The sequence below is a fragment of the Phoxinus phoxinus genome, assembly GCF_949152265.1.
Source record: "Phoxinus phoxinus genome assembly, chromosome: 17".
Taxonomy (NCBI): Eukaryota; Metazoa; Chordata; class Actinopteri; order Cypriniformes; family Leuciscidae; genus Phoxinus; species Phoxinus phoxinus.
In genome coordinates this window covers 28,674,092-28,693,139 of record NC_136892.1, presented here as the reverse complement: position 1 = coordinate 28,693,139, position 19,048 = coordinate 28,674,092, and the positions used below count along the sequence as shown (strand labels likewise).

At 38.5% G+C, this 19,048-nt stretch overlaps 2 protein-coding genes across 2 annotated transcripts in view; one reads left to right on the top strand and one right to left on the bottom strand.

Annotated features, from left to right (window-relative positions):
• The first annotated feature begins 367 nt into the window (after positions 1-367).
• Positions 368-6,366, top strand: ccng2 (cyclin G2). Its single transcript, XM_079585834.1, has 8 exons — positions 368-683; positions 1,468-1,609; positions 2,129-2,266; positions 2,350-2,600; positions 2,897-2,975; positions 3,063-3,161; positions 3,492-3,694; positions 5,339-6,366. Exons 2-8 carry the CDS (start codon positions 1,505-1,507, stop codon positions 5,454-5,456), a joined length of 993 nt encoding a protein of 330 aa, XP_079441960.1. The 5' UTR covers positions 368-683; positions 1,468-1,504; the 3' UTR covers positions 5,457-6,366.
• taf1c (TATA-box binding protein associated factor, RNA polymerase I subunit C) overlaps positions 3,221-19,048 on the bottom strand; it is a 28,566-nt gene continuing 12,738 nt past the window's right edge. Inside the window, exons 10-16 of the mRNA XM_079585833.1 lie at positions 17,399-17,534; positions 16,211-16,336; positions 14,336-14,513; positions 12,739-12,876; positions 8,741-10,056; positions 7,255-7,561; positions 3,221-3,707 (exon numbers count right to left, since the gene is read on the bottom strand). Coding sequence (XP_079441959.1) covers positions 7,286-7,561; positions 8,741-10,056; positions 12,739-12,876; positions 14,336-14,513; positions 16,211-16,336; positions 17,399-17,534 — 2,170 coding nt within the window. The 3' untranslated portion in view covers positions 3,221-3,707; positions 7,255-7,285. The remainder of the gene's footprint in view (positions 3,708-7,254; positions 7,562-8,740; positions 10,057-12,738; positions 12,877-14,335; positions 14,514-16,210; positions 16,337-17,398; positions 17,535-19,048) is intronic.

The following is a 19,048-nucleotide window of genomic DNA, read 5'->3' as shown; positions in this document are numbered from 1 at the left end:
TAATTCATAACTAAAATACTTTTATTATTATTAAATTCGATGTGTCTGAGTGTCATATTTCTGAATATTTTCACCTTTAATGCGTCAATTTATTATAACATCTGAATCAAAATTCACTACAAATGGCATCTACATTCAGAAACTCATCACAAAAATGAACATAAGAAAGGAATGCATTTGTAATAAATTTTCTACCCCCTGGCAACCCTGTCAAAACAAACCCAGCAACAACCATTCGGATTGCAGGACAAGCTATCGAGTCTAACCAATGGTCGGCGTCTACATGGAACCTAGCAGCCAATGAGCGCCGAGAATTTTGGGCGGACTATTTGAACGCTACATCTTCGGGCGATTCTATTGGTCGGTTAGACTGTCAGTATCCTAAGACCCGGAGAGCTTTAAAAATACGCTTGTATGCTTTACAGCATGAAATATTTAAAACGTATGTGTCATAAAGATAAAATAACATAAAATACAGTTAATTAAGTGTAGGAATGACAAAAGCATTCGTTATAAATCGCCAAAATGTATCTAAACAGAGAGACTTACGTTTCATACGTGCCAGGCCCAGAGGGGCGGAGCTACATTCAACATCAACAAAAGGAAAGAGAAGAGAAGCAGAAAACACAAAACAGACGAAAGACTCGGATACACAAACACAATATGTCCTTTTAACATCTCTGGTAATTTACCTTTATTTATCTTCAATAGTTGTCGTTAACATTGGTTTCCTTTTTAGATGTCCGTCTAGATGAACTGTCACTGTTTAAATGTTATTTTTATTATTATGAAAATGGGTTTGATCTTTGGTTATCCTGGCATTTTATGGGCTAACGTTAAATTTCGCATAGGAGTCATTTGTATATTTCTTCTAGATTGTAATGGTATTTGATCGATCATTTGTGTATTTCATTAATGAAAGTTATGCATTATTTTTACTGGAATGACCGAAGCACTTGTTTTTTTGGTCGTCTTTGATGTTTACTTTCTAATCCAGTACGTTACATGTATAATTTGAAGTCAATCTTTGTATACTTCTGAGTCGAATGGATTGATCCGTAAAATGTTACAGGGCCCGATTTATTATATTGTAATGCACAGATAAACCGTAAATAACGTAACTAGGTTAAAAACATACACTGTACAGCAGTGTAAAGCTTTAAACCCCTCCCCCTCTGGTCGGGGTATTTTCCAGCTGAAGGATCAACTGAGCTCCACTGGATTACATTGACTTTCGATGCTATTCTAACCTTAATAATCAAGTTAGTGCTTTTAAAAAGGACGTTTCCACATTTATGTGCATCTCTCAGACAGAATATGTCGGATTTGTTTGTTTGTATCTCCTGTAAGAAGGCGTTAACCAGCGAAACCCGACACCGAAGCTCAGCTGTGCGGAGGGGGCTGGGCAAAACCTTGACCCATCGCCCTGGGTGAACTGAACTTACTCACTTTGTTTTCCTTTTTAAGGTGCTTTGGAGACTTGAAACCCAGTTAAAGTGAAAATATGGAGGCCTTCAAATTGATGAAGGAGCTGAAGAGCAATCTGGAGCTGGAGGTTCATTATCTGCCTAAAGAAACGGGTCTCAGTTTGATCGAATCCACCCAAGAGGTAAACTAGTTTTACCAACTCCTGTGAAAATACATATAAAACCTTTATTTGAAAATATAAATTGTAGAAATTTGCATTGCATTTGACTTTTTATAATGTAAATAAAAAAACAACTCTTAAAGGAATAGTTCACCCAAAAATAAAAAATTTACTCGCCCTCAAGTTGTTCCAATCCTGTATGAGTTTCTTTCTTCTGCTGAACACAAACATGATATTTTGAAGAACGCCTGTAACCAAACAGTTAATGGGCCCCATTGACTTCCATAGTATTTTTTTTTCCATACTATGGAAGTCAATTGGGATCCATCAACTGTTTGGCTACCCATATTCTTCAAATATCTTTTGTGTTCAGCAGAAGGAAGAAATTCATACAGGTTTAGAACAACTTGAGGGTGAGTAAAGGATGACCTTTTTTTTGTGAACTATTCCTTTGATGGTCCTGTTGACAATATGAAGCCTAATAGAAAAAAAATCACAGTTTTAACTTGAAATGTTCCTTATTTCTCCTTGTCCACACAGAACGGTAATGGAGTTTCAGCCAAATGTCGAGATGCTCGAGTGGAAGATCTCTTGAGTCTGACCAATTTCTTCGGTTACAGCACTCAGACCTTTGTACTAGCCGTTAACCTGCTGGACAGGTTTCTAGCTATGATGAAGGTAACCAGTTAATTATAACGGATTCCAATTGATTAGCATGATGTCTTCGCTGGTATAACATCGGTTCTGTGTTTTGCGTAAAGGTTCAGTCCAAGTATTTGGCCTGCATCAGCATTGGCTGCCTCCACATCGCCGTCCGAGTGACCGAAGAAGAATGCAATGTTTCGTCCAGCCACGAGCTCATTCGCATCAGCCAGAGCAAGTTTACCATCTCCGACCTCAGCCGAATGGAGAAGATCATTTCTGAGAAGCTCAACTTCCAGTTCAAAGCCGTCACAGCCTTAACCTTTCTGCATTTATACCACGCCATTGCACTTTCGCACACATCCAACAGGTAAGAATAGGTGGTGGCATTATCAAACTTCAAACCCAGATAAACTTTTTAAATGTGCAGTATTGACAAAGGAAACTGACTCATGAAGGTTGATAAACAGAGCTGGCAAATGCACTTTGAGCATTTTGCAGTAAATGGGTCACAGTGAATCCAGTCAGCCATGAAAAACTAGGATAATCTTCTGACCAGACTGCACAGCAACAGCTTGTTAAATGGCAAACAGCTCAGCTAACAGTACCTAAAGCGAAGCTCAAATTTAATGCACTTTGACCATCAACTCTTTTTCTCTCTTGCAGAAAAGACGTCCTGAATCTTGACAAACTGGAAGCCCAGCTGAAAGCCTGCCTATGCAGAATTGTTTTCTCCAAAGCAAAAGTAAGAATTACTTCAAAACAAATAGACAGATGCTAGAAGTGAATTATAGGAAGTTTGAATTGATGAACTTTCTCCTCTTTTTTTTAGCCTTCGGTGCTCGCCTTGTCGCTCTTGATGCTTGAGATCGAGGCCTTACAGTCTGCGGATCTGCTCGAGATCTTCCACCGCATACAGACACACTTGAAGGTAAAATGCCCTGAGCATCAAAATAAAACCTTTCAAAAAGTGACGATCACAGACTGGTTGAGTAGAACTAGTTTAATCGAACAATTTTGTACCAAAACATTGTGAACACATCAATCCATTACAATTGATTGATCAAAAATAGTCCTTTAGTTTCACCAGCACTTTCATCCATGGTGTAGGAAAAAATCCAAAGCACTTAAAAGTGTCCTGTCGCCAACAGACTATTAGTTTACAGTTGTCGGTCCCGTCCCATATGAAATTACGCTGGCTCTGTGCCCTGTCCTTATGTAAGCTGGTGTCTAACGCAGCAGTGTCTGTTGCCCTACTCAGATCTCGAAGGCTGACCTGGCACACTGGCGTGGCCTCGTAAACCAGTGTATGAGGGAGTACTCCTCTCCCGAATGTGCCAAACCCGACAACAAGAAACTGGTGTGGATCGTCTCGCGGAGGACAGCGCAGAACTTGCACAGCAGCTACCGCTGTATCCCAGAGCTACCCACAATTCCAGAGGGCGCGTGGGACGAGAGCGAGAGGTAAACAGCTGACCTGCGGAAACACACGGGCATTATGTCACACTCATGATAATCAGGAAGCAGAAAGTAACAGGAATTTTCTGGTTTAACCGCATACAGATAGTTTCGGTCAAGTTTGATTACCACAGAAAATTATTTAGATGTCATTCAGTTTGCAAAACAAAAAGACAATTTTGTCGCAATGGATGTCTATGGGCCAAATGTACAAATCAAAATGATTTTCTGTGGCATCGGTAACTAAAGGCAAAACTATTCAAGGTAGTATTCGGTAACAGAAATAAAATATAACTTAAATATTAGATATGATACCTTTGCAACTAAGTGAAATAAAACAAGTACTAAAATGACTGATAAAACAAAAATGACAAACACATAAAATTACTAAAACCTGAACTAAATAACCGAAATATATATTTTTAAACTAATTTAAAATATTAATAAATACTATAATAGAATATAAATAATACTAAAATAACACTGGAACATTCAATCAATCGGTCACATTATATCCCACATTACAATACTTAAATTTTGTTATTCTACAGATTAAAACATCAGGAAATAGCAGCAAATAAACAAACTTGGGAATAATTTACATAGAGTACGCCTGTGCGCAATTTTCCATCACAACTTCTGGTTTCAGTTCAATCAGTTTTTCCAAATCACATGACATATGACTTAACCCTGGTGTTTTACTGACACACGCCACTTACGTCACAACCCTGCCGTCAGCACAGGCTGAGGTTCTTTCTGTACGCCGCACCCAACGTCTTACTATCAGGTGTCTTAACCGTTACACTTGAGAACTACTAATGGTTAGTCACAGCCCAGCAACCAACCCAAGCGTGTTTTATTCGCCAAGAGCAATAAGTCATTCCTGAAGCTCAGCGACACAGCTGATTACAGGCTGAAAATCTAGACAGGACGCACTGCTTTGAGATGGCTAATGGGTTAGATATGCATACACGTCAAACTAGGCGCAGCGATGGAATGTGGGTAGAGAATAATGTCTGTTTACAAACAAGTCACAGGTTGTACAGAATCACATGCGAGTAAGAGATGGGTGTGTGTGAGGTGTGGCCAGTTACTTGGAACAAAAACATCTCTTTTGAGAACCAAGCATATTGTACAATCAAGAGTACATTCTGGGTTAAGCTTGATTGAAACCATCAGCATATTAGTGAAAAACTTGCCTTTGTGACTAACTGAAGTACTAAAACTGAAATAAACAGAAATGTAAAAAAAAATTAAGCTAAATAGAAAAAAAAAAAAAAAATGAACTGTGACGGTACAACTGGATAGTTTGTATCACTTTCACGATTTCCAAATACATTTTAGTGTCTTGGTGTTAAATCGTTCAAGTATAGGCATTTGTTTCAAGCCATATAATAATAATGACCAAATATAATAATTAAATTAGAAATAAATATATTTATCGACACCATCCAAAGAAACACCTGAACGTCACATAAATCTTCTACAGAATTAACCTCAGCTCCCTAAAAAAAAAGCAGACTAAATTCTCTCCAAAAAAAATTGCACCTTAGGACATTCCCTGATTAAATGACTAATGGTTTCAGGGGAATCTTTAACAAAAGTACAAAACATGATTGCATCTGACTGTGTTTGTTCCTCTTCCAACAGTGAGGATTCAAGCGAAGACCTGAGCTCTGGGGAAGAGAGTCTGAGCAGCTCGCTGGGCAGCGACGCAGGAGGACTCTACTTCCCCTCAAACTTCCGGTCCCGTGCCTGCAGACCGTAGTACGCTCTAAACCACTTGCCAAGGAGCACAATCACCAATGGAGATGTGTCCACCACAACGCCAAATAATGATCTGAATGGCTTCCTTGTCATCTTTCACGATGATGTCACAGACCTCTCCTGGCTGGAAACCTAATGTTGTACAGCGAGGTGCCATTGTGCCTGGGTTCAATGAAACCAACGAGTCCAAAATATCAGAATTGTATTTTAAAAACTCTTCTTTTATTGCTTTACAAAAAGCCAGTCTACATACTGTACACTTCTCTCTTGATTACGTGTGTTAAGCTAAAGTGAAATAATTCAGCACTGCACAACACTGGCAGCTAAAAAAAAAGAAAAGAAAAAAAAATTAGTCATAGCGTTTATAGTAGTTGGTGCATGTTCGGATTTGTCAACATTCCAGCTGGCTCAATACGACATATCCAAGGTACTCTAGACTGTTATAGAACAACTTAGGACTTGTACTTTGGTGCTTCGCACAGTTTTGTAACATGACTGTAAGCGTGTGACAGCAGGAAAGCTGCGTGCCTGAGGAACTGCCGCCTCTCTGAGGTCATAGAGTCCGAGATTTACAGTGGTGTGCATGACGTTCACAGGGAGAAAAAGAAAAAAAACGATTGTTTATTTTTTTGTGTGTATGTTTGAGTGTGTTGTTAACCTACTTGCCAACTTAGTACAAGTTTCACTTTAGCCGATGTATGAAGACAAATACTGTGTTGAAAATGTGCAACAAAAAAAGCCTAAAAAAGGTCAATATAAAAAAATGTAAATTTGTGTAAATGTAAAAAAAAAAAAAAATCCATATACTTTCTGTATAGCTTCTTGTAGATATTAACTTATTTATTGTTATTTTTGTCATGGTAATATAAAAACAACATTTACAATAAAAAAAAAGCTATTTTGAAATTCACTGAATGTCTCCTGTTTTGCTTAGTTGGGTTTCATGAATATCAGCTTAACCTCTAATTGGTTCTCTGTTCCCAACAACCTCAACTACATCTCACACACACACACACACACACAGAAAATGGCTAACAGCCAGCAGATGCTGTAAATAGCTTCACTGACACTGGATTTTACACAGCAACAAGACAATACAGTGGCTTCACCATGCAGAGCGCCTTCGTCAACCACAACGTCATGATGTTATCATGCGATTTAAACGCCTACAAATAAGCGGATGATGCAATTCTGTCTGGTGTGATTCGATTCACAAAAAAGAGGAACTCATGAGAACGCAACAACCAGTGCACTGGAAAGAAACAGTGTCAGGTCAGTTTTCATAGGCTGGGAACTGATCTTTCTGTTCCCTCAGAGACACAGGTGGGCAACATGCCATAAACATACCACGAGATCCATTTCATAACACAATGCACTACATACAGTGATGAAATTTTGAAGGAGAACAAACACTAGAAAACACCACATAGCAAGCATTTGAATCAAGTTTTTGAATATGGTTAGAATTTGGAAAGTCAAGTAATAAACGTATATAATGACACGACACCTCGGTTTTCCTCTATAGCCATTATACAAGTTTCAAGTCAAGCTTTTATTAAGATCCCTTTTGGGCAATTTGGTTGCAGCACAGGTAAACAGACAACCTACAAAGTTACGTAAACTCGTTCTATCAAGTGCCAAACAAAATCAAATGGACAAGCAATTAAGCCATGGACCACTAGTACGCTCTAATTGGTTCAAACAGTAACCATTTGCTATTCATTACAAATACACACACATTTGCTGAATTCCTGCACACAAACACACTCGTAGGTAAAAGTAAAAAGTAGGTCACTTGCCTTGTAGCATTCCTTGTTTGGAGCCAGATTTTTAGAAGCCCATCCGAGACTTCTTTTTAGGCTGAGAGGCCTGTGAGGAGCTTCTGATTTGGGGAACTCTCTGGGAAGACAAGGAGAGCTTGAACGACTGAGTTGGCGAAGAAAGGTGAACCTGAGACTGAGACAAAGAAAATCCATAATCCGGTGCGGAGTTCTGAGTAGATGTCTGGGAAGCGGGAAGAGAATTAAGGTCCTTCCGCCGTTTCGAGCTAAGAGATGATGGACGAGGTACCGCAACACTAGGGGTGCTAGAGATTGGCCGCTCAACCTGAAAGTAGAGGTGCATGATATATTACTGGTTATGATTATTCCGGTTATAATGGAATTTCTGCTGATACTTTCACCGATAGTTTGTTCAGCCAATTTGTCATGTCACTAGTGAGGATTACTTTATCATTGTATCTTGTTTATTTGTTATTGAGCGGATTTAAAGAGTTAGTTCACCCAGTGTCATCATCTACTCACCCTCATGTCATTACAAACCCATAAGACTTTCATTCATCTTTGAACACAAAGATCTTTTTGATCAAATCTGAGAGCTCAGCACAACAACAAGATAATGCAGTGTCTTCACCATGCAGAGAGCCTTCGTCAAACACAACGTCATGATGTTATCAGCTGATTTAAACGCTTACAAACAAGCGAATGATACAATTCTGTCTGGTGTGATTCGATTCACATAAAAAAGAGGAACTCATTCTACGCAAGATCGTAAAAATAATCCATATGAATTGAGCGGTCTAGGTCAAATTTTCTGAAGATCACTTTTTTGATGAACAAATTGAATTTAGGCATATAAACATTCATCAGCGCACACATCAGTTGTGGTAAACGGAAGCTAAATCATGTTCAATTGACGTGCGAGACCCAATGAGGTTCATTCTCGTGTTATGTAGCACGTTTGAGCTTCAGCAAGAACCAATGAGGTTTGTTTGTGTTCGCTGATCAATATGTGAATAAACCCTAAATTTAATCTGTTCATCATATAAAGTAATCGAGTCGCTTCAGAAAGTTTAGACTAAACCGCTCAATTCATATGGATTAGTTTTACGATCTCTTTATGAACTTCTATGAAGCGTCAAAGTGGTAGTTGCGCAGCTGTCAATGGAGGGACAGAAAGCGCTCAGATTTCATAAAAAAGATCTTCATTTGTATTCTTAAGATGTACGAATATCTAACAGGTTTATAATGACAGGAGGTTGAGTAAATGGCAATTTTCATTTTTGGGTAAACTAACCCTTAAATTTACGATCACAAAAGTATTCATATGCCGTAGACGCAATTAGTGAACATGTCTTGTTTTCACTTATTCATAAAAACAGATGATCCCAATTAAACAAGCCAAATTTATTAGACAGCGATTCCATTTTACAAGGAAAAAAGTATTAAAATTATCAGCCACAATGATCTGCAAGTTATTGGTTAACTCAAATCAGTGAATCCTTACCCGAGAGGATGACGGAGACATCAGAAGGTCTCGATCAGGCCTTCTCAGAGGAGATTGTAGAGGAGATCTTATTGGAGATTGTCCTGGCTCTTCCGCAGTTGATTGATCATTTAAAAACCGTCTCAGCATGATGGGGCTCTTTTTGCGCATCTCAGATCTGGACATCCATTCCTCCATGTCCGTGGATTGAGATTTTTCCAAAGTCTCATCATTAGAATCCAGAAACTGGCTCCCAGCCGATGACCAACAAAATTCACTTCCTTGGTAATGAACAGACGAGGTGAAGCTTCCAGAAAGCGAGATGCGATGCCGAGATCTGGCCTGCTTCACTCTCTGACGCTTTCTACGGAGAGCCTCAATTTTCTTGGCCTGGTTCAAACCCAGCTTCTCCTCCCACCAATATTTCCAATTGCCCTCCCACGACGCAGCCAAGCGCTGGCTTAGATCGTCGTCCCAATTGTCGGGATCAATAGGATCAGGAACTGGCGTCACATTCAGGTGAGGCAAGTATGTGACCCCATGCGAGAGCGACTCTTTCTTCCTCATGACCTCTTGAAGGTCTTTCCTTAATCTAGTCACGTGATCTTCCACGCGTTTATAGGGCTTTTTGCCTTTTAAGCCATTTAAATCATCCGTTCTTATACGTCGAAAATGAGAGTGTCGTTTTTTTGCCGATACCTTTTTAAAAATGGGCTTGAACCATTCGTTCCAGACAGCCTGGAGAACAGGATCCTTGCTTGGGTTGGGTGGTGTGGTAGAGCAAGTTGGATTATTCCCAATAGAACTGCTTAATGGGTCTTTGCTGATATCTTTATTGGTATCCGAAGAATTTAAGTGATCAACATCAACATTGTCAATTACTTCCAAATGACCAAGCGCCGCTCGGCGTCCCTCAGTCTCTGAATCACTCTGAGAAGAATGGACATCCCTGTTGGCGTGGGACTTAAAATTCACACGCTCTCCATTTTCTACAATATGTTCCACACGGACAGTTTGTTCTGGGATGTCCTTGTTGGTCGTGGTCTTAACTCTGTGCAGATCCAATGTTTGGAAAAAGGCGCTTCCAGTCTCTGAGACCTGGCATCCCTCAGTCTCTGAGTAGCTCTGAGAACATTGGCCGTCACTGTTGATGTAGATATGGAAATTCTCGGTCTCTCCAGTTTCTACAGCATGGTCCACACTGACAGCTTGTTCTGGGACGTCCTTGCTGGTCGTGGTCTGATCTGCATGCAGTTTCAATGTTTGGAAAAAGATGTCTCCAGTCTCTGAGAGCTGGAAAACTGACATGTAGTCCTTATTCTGTACAGCAGCCAAACCTGAGGAATAACGTGAAAGCACCACATGAGTACAGTAGTCCAGGGCTTCGGACTAACATTTGAGAGCAGTAGCACCGGTGCCATTAAGATCTATAGATTGTGGCACCAGCACCTGATTTGATAGCGCTGGGGGATTTTTTAATCATAAATTAATTATTGTTTTGTAATACCAAGTACAGCAACTAAAAATATGCTTATTTTTCATGGAAATGCACATTTGACAGTAGAGCACTGAGCTTGAGTTGAGATGAAGATAAAAAGAACGTATGAACAACAGTAACATGTAATAATAATAATAATAATATATATATATATATATATATATATATATATATATATATATATATATATATATATATATATATATATATATATATATAAGTTTTGAAGTGCTGGAAAAAGTGTGAAGCACTTAATTATCCTTGAAAAGAGAATTTAACTCTCAAAAGGTTGTATAAACCCTGAAATAAATAATGTAAAAATATTAGACTATTTCTGCACTTTGACTGATTAACATCTCCCCACTTCAAACCAACTAAAAGAGACTATCATATGACAACACAGTTAATAATAATATATTTTATTTGTAATGCGCTTTTCTTAAACCCAAAGCGCTACAGTAAAATAGACAAAAACAGCAAAAGCAATACAATTAAAAAACAGCCTTAAATGCGTCTTAATCAACTTTTTTAAGTGTTCCAACGTTGGTGCATTTCTGAGGCTAAGAGGAAGCACATTCCATAGCTTCGGGCTTTGTATGAAAAGGCTCGTTCCCCCATAGTCTTGAGCTTACATGAAGGCTGATGTAGCAGAAGAGAATTGGCAGAACGTGATGAGTATAGGGGCTAATGAGTTCACAAAGATACTCTGGAGCAGTCCCATGCAGTGCCTTGTAGGTTAAAATAAGAATTTTAAAATAAATTTTCGCATTTATGGGAAACCAGTGCAACTGTGAAAGCACCGGTGTAATGTGTTCACGAGGAGAAGTACGAGTGAGCACACGGGCGGCAGAATTCTGAATATACTGAAGCCTGCTCAGAGATTTAGCTGGAAAACACGGCATTACAATAATCTAACCTAATTGTAATAAAGGCATGTATGAGCCTTTCTGTGTCTGCAAAAGAAAGAAAAGGTCTAAGTCGAGCAACGTCTCTCAGATGTTTTTTATATGTGCTTCAAATGTTAGCTGTGGATCAAAAATTACTTCAAGATTTTGCACCTGTGAAGTGGGAATTACCATGCTGGAGTCAACAATCAAACTAATCTGCCTTACGAGTAACCGGCACTGTACCAATCTGCAACAATTCAGTTTTGGAGCCATTCAGTTACAGGAAGTTATTCTGCATCCATACACTGATCTCTGCTAGACAACTACATAAGGCTATTAATGAGCAGTGAACATCAGGACTAGTGGTAATGTAAAACTGTGTATCATCCGCGTAGCAATGATATCCAAGACCGTATTTCCTGATGATCTGCCCAAGTGGAAGCATGTAGATGTTAAATAAAATTGGACCCAACACTGAACCCTGAGGAACTCCCTGTCGAACAGGCACGGTATCAGATTTGTAATTGCCCAATCTTACAAACCGGGCACGGTTTGTTAAATAAGACCAACTGAATACTGCACCAGAAAGACCCAGCCAATTTTCCAGCCGATCTAGCAGAATAGTGACAAATAGTATCAAAAGGAGCACTAAGGTCTAATAAGACCAAAATACTGCATGCACCAGAATCTGCCGCAATAAGATGATAATTTACAACCCTCACTAGAGCTGTCTCAGTACTATGCCCTTTTCTGAACCCAGATTGAAAAGACTGTTCAGTGCTAGGTGACGATTTAACCGAATAGCCACAACACGCTCCAGAACTTTAGCCAAGAATGGTAGGTTTGAAATAGGCCTGTAATTGGACGAATCATAAACATCACAACCAGGCTTCTTACGGACTGGCGTAATGGCAGCCATTTTTAAATCAGGAGGAATAATTCCAGAACTCAATGATACATTTCCAAATTAAGTCATGTGAGGGCAGATTGATGCAAGGCAGTTCATAATAACCGAGCAGGGAACCTAAAATACTAAAATACTGGTGGTTGAGTTCATGGACTTAACTGTACTTATAATAATATCAACTCCAACCAAGTCAAAGTTAGAAAAAGTAGTGTTCGGAGGATTTAAAGGCTGGGTATCAACTAGCTCAACTGGAGAGATAGTGATTAAAGAGCTGTATATGCCCTGAATCTTTCCAGAGAAATAATGAAGAAACTTATTACACTGGTCAACAGAGCAGTGAACAATGGCCTTAGTTGGTTTAAGAAGATTGTCAACAGTCTTAAATAAAGATTTAGAATTAATTGCAGCATTACCAATGATCCATAAATAATAGTTCTTGTGTGCAATATTCAGAGCAGAATGGTAAGCAGACTGTTGTTGAGTGTAGAGAAGCCTATGTGCCGTCAGGTTAGATTTTTTTGTACTGCGTTTCTAATTGCCTTCCAACAGCTTTCATTAGATGTAATTCCGGAGTATACCATGGACAGGGTTTCCTAAATGTAACAGCCCGTTCCCGCACAGGTGCAAAGTTGTCTAAAGCAATAGTTTAATATAGTACATACTTCCAGGCATGTCAAATAATACCCTCTATCTAATACCATCCAGCTGGTTGTGAAAGTATCCTGACCTGTAACGGGCACGTTCAGTCTCTTCTGAGCGGCGCGTTTCTTGTGAGGTAGCTGAAGGTTTAGGTGGCTCAGACACTCTTTAGGATTAAAAAGCCTCTGAATGGGTCCTTGAGTCTGACAGGCATGCTCCCTCCCACCTGAGTGACATAAGAGAAAAATGCAGTCATTTATTCAGTTGTTTAGTACAGTGCTTTTATTCAAAGTGTCCTAAAGTACACTTATTACAGGCAAACTGCTCCAGGGGAAGCTCAAGACCTTTTGGGGTTTATATATATATATATATACACACATGAATGGGGTGGGACAAAATATATCGATAGGGCGATATATCATGCAATATGAGAATCGCCATGCTAGCAGCAAATATCATTATTTTAATTAATAAAATAGGGCGGTTTAAATAGATTTCCCTGCTCCCAGCGTTGCTACTTCATGGCTCCTTGAAGTAGCACTCAACACATGAATGAGGGAAACATGAACAAGTTAACTAGCCTAAGAAAAGGAGGGTTTTAACAGGATGGTGGACAGCAGTGAGAGTAAAATAATAGATGCCCCAGCCACAATTAAGTCCAAAGTCTGGACGCACTTCGGCTATTATACCATTGATGAGACAAACATGACGCTCTTCACCGAGTGCTTACACAGATGCACACGAGAGCGTTTGAAAACAGGCGTCTATCAGCGAAGCTCTAATATATCCGCTGATAGACGACTCCGCTGATAGACGCCTGTTTTCAAACGCTCTCGTGTGTATCTGTGCAAGCGCTCGATGAAGAGCGTCAAAGATGTCTATTTACAACATGTTTTTGAAGCGTTGCTCATTGTAGCCAATCACAGACAGCGCGTGAACCAGTGATGGAGTACTTGAGTCCTGGACTCGAGTCCGACTCGAGACTTGACTTGGCCTTGCGGACTGATGACTCGTACTTGGACTTGAGGATATAAAATGGGACTTTAGCATTCATCAATTGAATGATGTTGGATGAAGTTTCTGACTAAATAGGTTATAAAAATTTGATATAAGATGTTACTCTTTTCCTGTTTCGGGCTCAAAGACCAGCTGGGATCTCTTTTTCCCCTCACAGCCACACAAACGCTTCTTAGTCGGACACCGTTACTGCTCGCTCTCCTTGCTTGACAACACACTCACTGACGCCACTCACTTTAACAGACGTCTGTCATGGATGCACCCAGAAAAGTACATGCTTTCCATTGGCTAACATTAGCTTTAAAAAAAAAAAAAAAAAACGTATAATTGACTAATACATAATGATGATAAACAGAAGAAGCTTGTCGTTTTATTGTTAACTTGCTTTACATGGTCAATCTCTTTTTTCTCGCGCTGTTTCCTCACAGCCACACATACTCAAGTTGGACACCGCAATGTTGAAACCCTTTACAATGAAAATCTCTAGTTATTTTGACTTTTACAAAAGTATCTTTGAAATACAGTGTGCTGAAAAAGGGACGTTTCTTTTTTTGCTGAGATTAATTCTGTATCACAGTGTTAACGTTACTTGCTCAACCCTGGAACTCAATAGTTGACTGATGGTCCAAAAATGTATTTAAAGAATTAAATAAGCCCAAAGCCCTCACCCGTGTACTGCAGTAGCATGATTTCCTGTGTCCTCTGAGAACCAAGCAGCAGTTTGCAGGTTTGGCTCGGGGTCTGTCCTGGCAGATCGCAGGCAAATATTGGCGGAGACTCCATCATATGGTTCCATTTCAGCATGGGAACACTGGGAACCCGCTCATCCATGACGTACGTCGAAAACTGCAGACGAGGAAACAGGAAATGCTTTATTTCTCTTACACTGTACAGTGATGGCATCAGATAACGGGTATTACAATGGGTATTTAGACATGAAACACAAAAGTGTGGGGTCAACATTTAAAAAAAAAAACATTTAACTTTTTTTAAAGGGACACCAAGTAGGAATTACTCCCATCTAGTGGTGAATTCGTATTTTGCATCCAAACTAATTTTGCTCTCCAGCGCCTCGCTTTTTCAAATGCGCATTGCATCTACGGTAGGCGATATGTACCAAAAAGCTTTGACATGATGTCTTCTAATAGCACTTCGTCGAGGGGGGGTGTTTTGAAACATTGTTATTTATAAAAATAAATCATGAGAACATGAACTTCATCACTGCATGTGCAGGAATTGTAAAATCTTTTTTCTTATTAACTGAAGTAGCCTAACGCAATATTTTTACTCTAATAGCTTATCTTTCCCCACACATATGAACTGTGATCATGCAATAACGATTTACATCACGATCCTGAGCTACAGTGAAAAGACATTATCTGTGATAGCAATTCGCCTCATTCGCGCAAACTGGAGTAGAATGAGGCTCGCGTCTACCGCGCCGCGCTAAACACCGCGCCGCAGGACCTCTAGACGCGTATAAACGCGTCTTTACATTGAAATCACTCACGCCAGACGCTCAAGAGTGAGTGAGTAATCATTTTAAAATAAAATTGACTTTAATCAAACCACGGATAAGTTTTGTGATCCGTCTGTTAGAACTATGATCACTTTGAGGGGAGGATAAATTTATCCCCACCGGGGATAAAAATAATTAAGCAGATACATTGACCAGAAAGGGGGAAATCCCACGCATTTTACGTTCTATTTTTGGCGACGATGTTTTCCTCTCCTGTGGCGTGGCATATGTATGGTCCATAATAACAATGCAATCCAGACTTTTAAACTTGCCGGTGCAGTTTCAAGCGCCTCTCACTGCTCTGCACCTGCGTTTCTGCTGGTTTCGGCTAGCTCTGAACGAAAACGTGTTGTGGAAACGCGTTGGCTTAGTACTTTTTGTCCCTCTCTGCTATTATAGTTTTGCAAGATGGCGGAACTACATGGAAGCCTCCGTGGACCTACCCGTCCCATGTATATAAAGATAATTAATTCTTCATTTATAAGGATAAGTCAGATAATTGGCCGATGTATTTGTACACCATTGAGGACATATTTATGAATAAAAATATTGATTTTAGATAATAAAATACCTAAAAAGATACTTAGTGTCCCTTTAAACAAAACTTGGTGCAAATTTTCTAAATGCAGGCTTGGTGAGTATTTTTCAAAACAAAAATCTTACAGACAGCAAACATTTGAACAGTAGTGTATAAATAGTATACCTCAATACATAATTATTACTATATTTATATACACCAAGCTAGTTCAAAGAATATCACGGGGTATTACAATGGTAGAGCCAAGTTACTATCACGGTTAGGAAACGCTCCACTGCATTAAATATCAAATCTTTAATTATACTGACAATAGTTCCGGTAGAGATAAAATAAAAAAAAGGTTCAATCGTGTGAGTGTACAATCAATCCCATGACATTTGACACAGATCATCACTCAAGGAAGTTCTGGGGGATTTCATTTAGAAAAACACAAGGTGGAACACACTCTTCTGCGCTAATCTTGAATTGTGATATGACCGTGTTTACCTGGGTATTAATAAGGTGGTGATGGGCGTGGCTTTTACTCAGGTACTTTGCTATCATCACTCGCTCTCCCGACACACAACCTGATGTCTTTCCAATCCGGAACAACGTGTGAGTATTTTCATGACCCTGCATAGAGGAAGTGAAAAAAGATTAATAATAAATTGAGAGAAAAACAGAGAAATAAAGAAAAGACTAACAAAAGAGTGAAACAAAAGAATGATCATAAAATACACAAAACTAAAATAAATAGTAGAGGTACAAATTGCTGTCAATTACAGGCCGTTTTTCACCCAATATATTTTACAGTTAAGTTGATAAAATGTAGGTTATAAATAATTTAATATTTTAAATAACATTGTAATTTGATATTTTAAATAATTAATCAATATTCTAAAAACTACATAATAATAATAAATCCCATTACAATGATTATTACTAGTATTATATACACTAGTATTAATCTAATTCTATTGTTATTATTAAATAAGATTAATTTTAATAATGATAATATGACACCTTGATAATAGGATTACTTATTATTTTATCTTATTGAAATATTTCATAAATAATATATTATTGATAATAATCGGGATGTAATATTAGATATAATATGATGATGATTTAAGCGTTCACTTGTCATGTCACACCACATCCAACCAGTCAAATACATTTAGATTTTACATTTATTAATTTATCAGATGCTTTCATTTAAAGCTAATGAGGAGCCTTACAAAATATTTATAATACACAATGCCAAATTTAAAAGCAAGATGAGCAAGCAAGCTAGAGCAGAAGTAAAATGAAGAAAAGAAGAGAAGAGAACAAGACTTCATTTGAAATGCGAGTTCCAGTAAGTGCCCTTGTTTATGGTTGTGGACTAGTTGTGTTCACGGAAGAGGCGTGTCTTCAGCTATATAATAATTTTATCTCCAACATCCTCCTCTTTTAATTGAGGAAATCATCACTCATCAGAGATGAATACTACAAGGTACAACGTGTAATATAATGAAGTATTTTAACAGTGATGCTGCTTCTACTCTGGTAGGCTGTTGCTGTATTGGTGGTTTGGCGATTAAAATGTATAAAACAATGCACTCTGATTAGGGAACTAAATGCTTATGGAGGACTCAGTTCTATACTAATCATAATTTTGGCCAATAATGATACACATAAGAAGAGCCACTTTACCCGTATGTCTGTAAGCTCCGCCCCCGTTCTGTCAGCATAGACAACCACTCTTGGGTGACTGGAGAACTCACACCATCGCCATGGCGACTTGGCATTGAAGTACAGGTTGGAACTCTCTTCACGGAACTTCTGCAATCTAAAAGAGAACAGAATGTCACAAAACTCTGGACTGGTTACAACAACCACACACTGCATCATGTGGTATGGGGTTGCATCAGTTCACTGTACAGACTCATGAAGCCATATGATAATGTTCTGAGACAAACAAACTGAAATTTAAAGGGATAGTTCACCCAAAAGATTCTACTCTCCCTAATTTCGTTTCTAAACACGTACTTTTGTTCATTTTCGGAACACAAATTAAGATATTTTAATGACATCTGAGAGCTTTCTGTCCCTCTATTGACAGCTATGCAAAATTATCTGAAGAGACTTGATCGCTTTATATGATGAACAGATTGAATTTAGGCTTTTATTCACATATAAACATTAATCAACTTAAACATCAGATATGATAAAAGGAAGCTAAACCACATTTGCTTGTTTCGTAAGAACCAATGAGGTTCATTCTCGTGTTACGCAGTACTTTTGAGCTTCAGCAAGAACCAATGAGGTTTGTTTGAACAGTATGAACCAAGCAGGTTTGATTGAGCTGTTTATGTTCTCTGATCAATGTTTAAATGTGAATAAAAGTCTAAATTCAAGCTGTTCATCATATATAAAGAATGTGTCTTTATAAATTATTTAGAATATATTTCTCTTCAGAAAATTGACTAAACCGCTCAATTCATATGAATTAGTTTTCGATCTCTTTATGAACTTTGACGTGTCAAAGTGGTAGTTGTGTATCTATCAATGGAGGGTCAGAAAGCTCGTAGATTTAATTGAAAATGTCCTAATTTTTTTTCATACAATGAAAGTCTATGATTTGGAAAGGCATGAGGGTGAAGTCTCAGATTTCAAATTTAAACAATTTTATTACGAAATTCAAACAATATATACCACTTTGGCAGTTTTTCTTTAATGTGACGTGACAGATCATTGTTGCCGCCTCAGATCAAGCAAATGGGCAGTAAACTTATCGTCTCTTCCACTTTACTACTAGTTCCAGCACGAAATAAACATGATTGAACATCAGTATGTTGTATGTTGAAAGATACAGTACAACTTCCAAAAAATCTGTATCATGTCTCAAGTAGTTGCTTAATCAGGGTTTCAACCGCGGAAAGACGTCAACAATGTCACGTAATGTTACATTTACCACAGGAAAGCCTTTCAATGTCCAAACACTGGTTAATCAGCAAGAAAAATTAACTAGAGAAAGGAGCATTTTGATAAATATATTCACCGTTACATTTTCATAAATCTTAATATTTTACGTACATTTTAATAAATCTGTCAAGTTTTTATGACACCATTTAAATGACATGGAGTTCAACTGGGAGTTTGCCGTAAGGAAGACTGATGCACAGCCAATTGTCATTAAATTCTGCATCTTTGCCTCGGACAGATGACTTCTAGCGGGAGTTTTAATTTAGTTCTGGAGGCTGAACTTGCTAAAACCACACTTGAGTGCACTCACCACTGGACAGGAAAGGAGTGGGAATTACAGTTACAAGTTACAAAATATCACCCTCAGTGTAATCTGTC

Coding starts and splice junctions, on each gene's coding strand:
- ccng2 (XM_079585834.1), top strand. CDS start 1,505: ATGGAGGCCTTCAAATTGATGAAGGAGCTGAAGAGCAATCTGGAGCTG. Junction 2,601..2,896: donor CTTTCGCACACATCCAACAG/GTAAGAATAGGT, acceptor TCTCTCTTGCAG/AAAAGACGTCCTGAATCTTG. Junction 3,695..5,338: donor GCGTGGGACGAGAGCGAGAG/GTAAACAGCTGA, acceptor CTCTTCCAACAG/TGAGGATTCAAGCGAAGACC.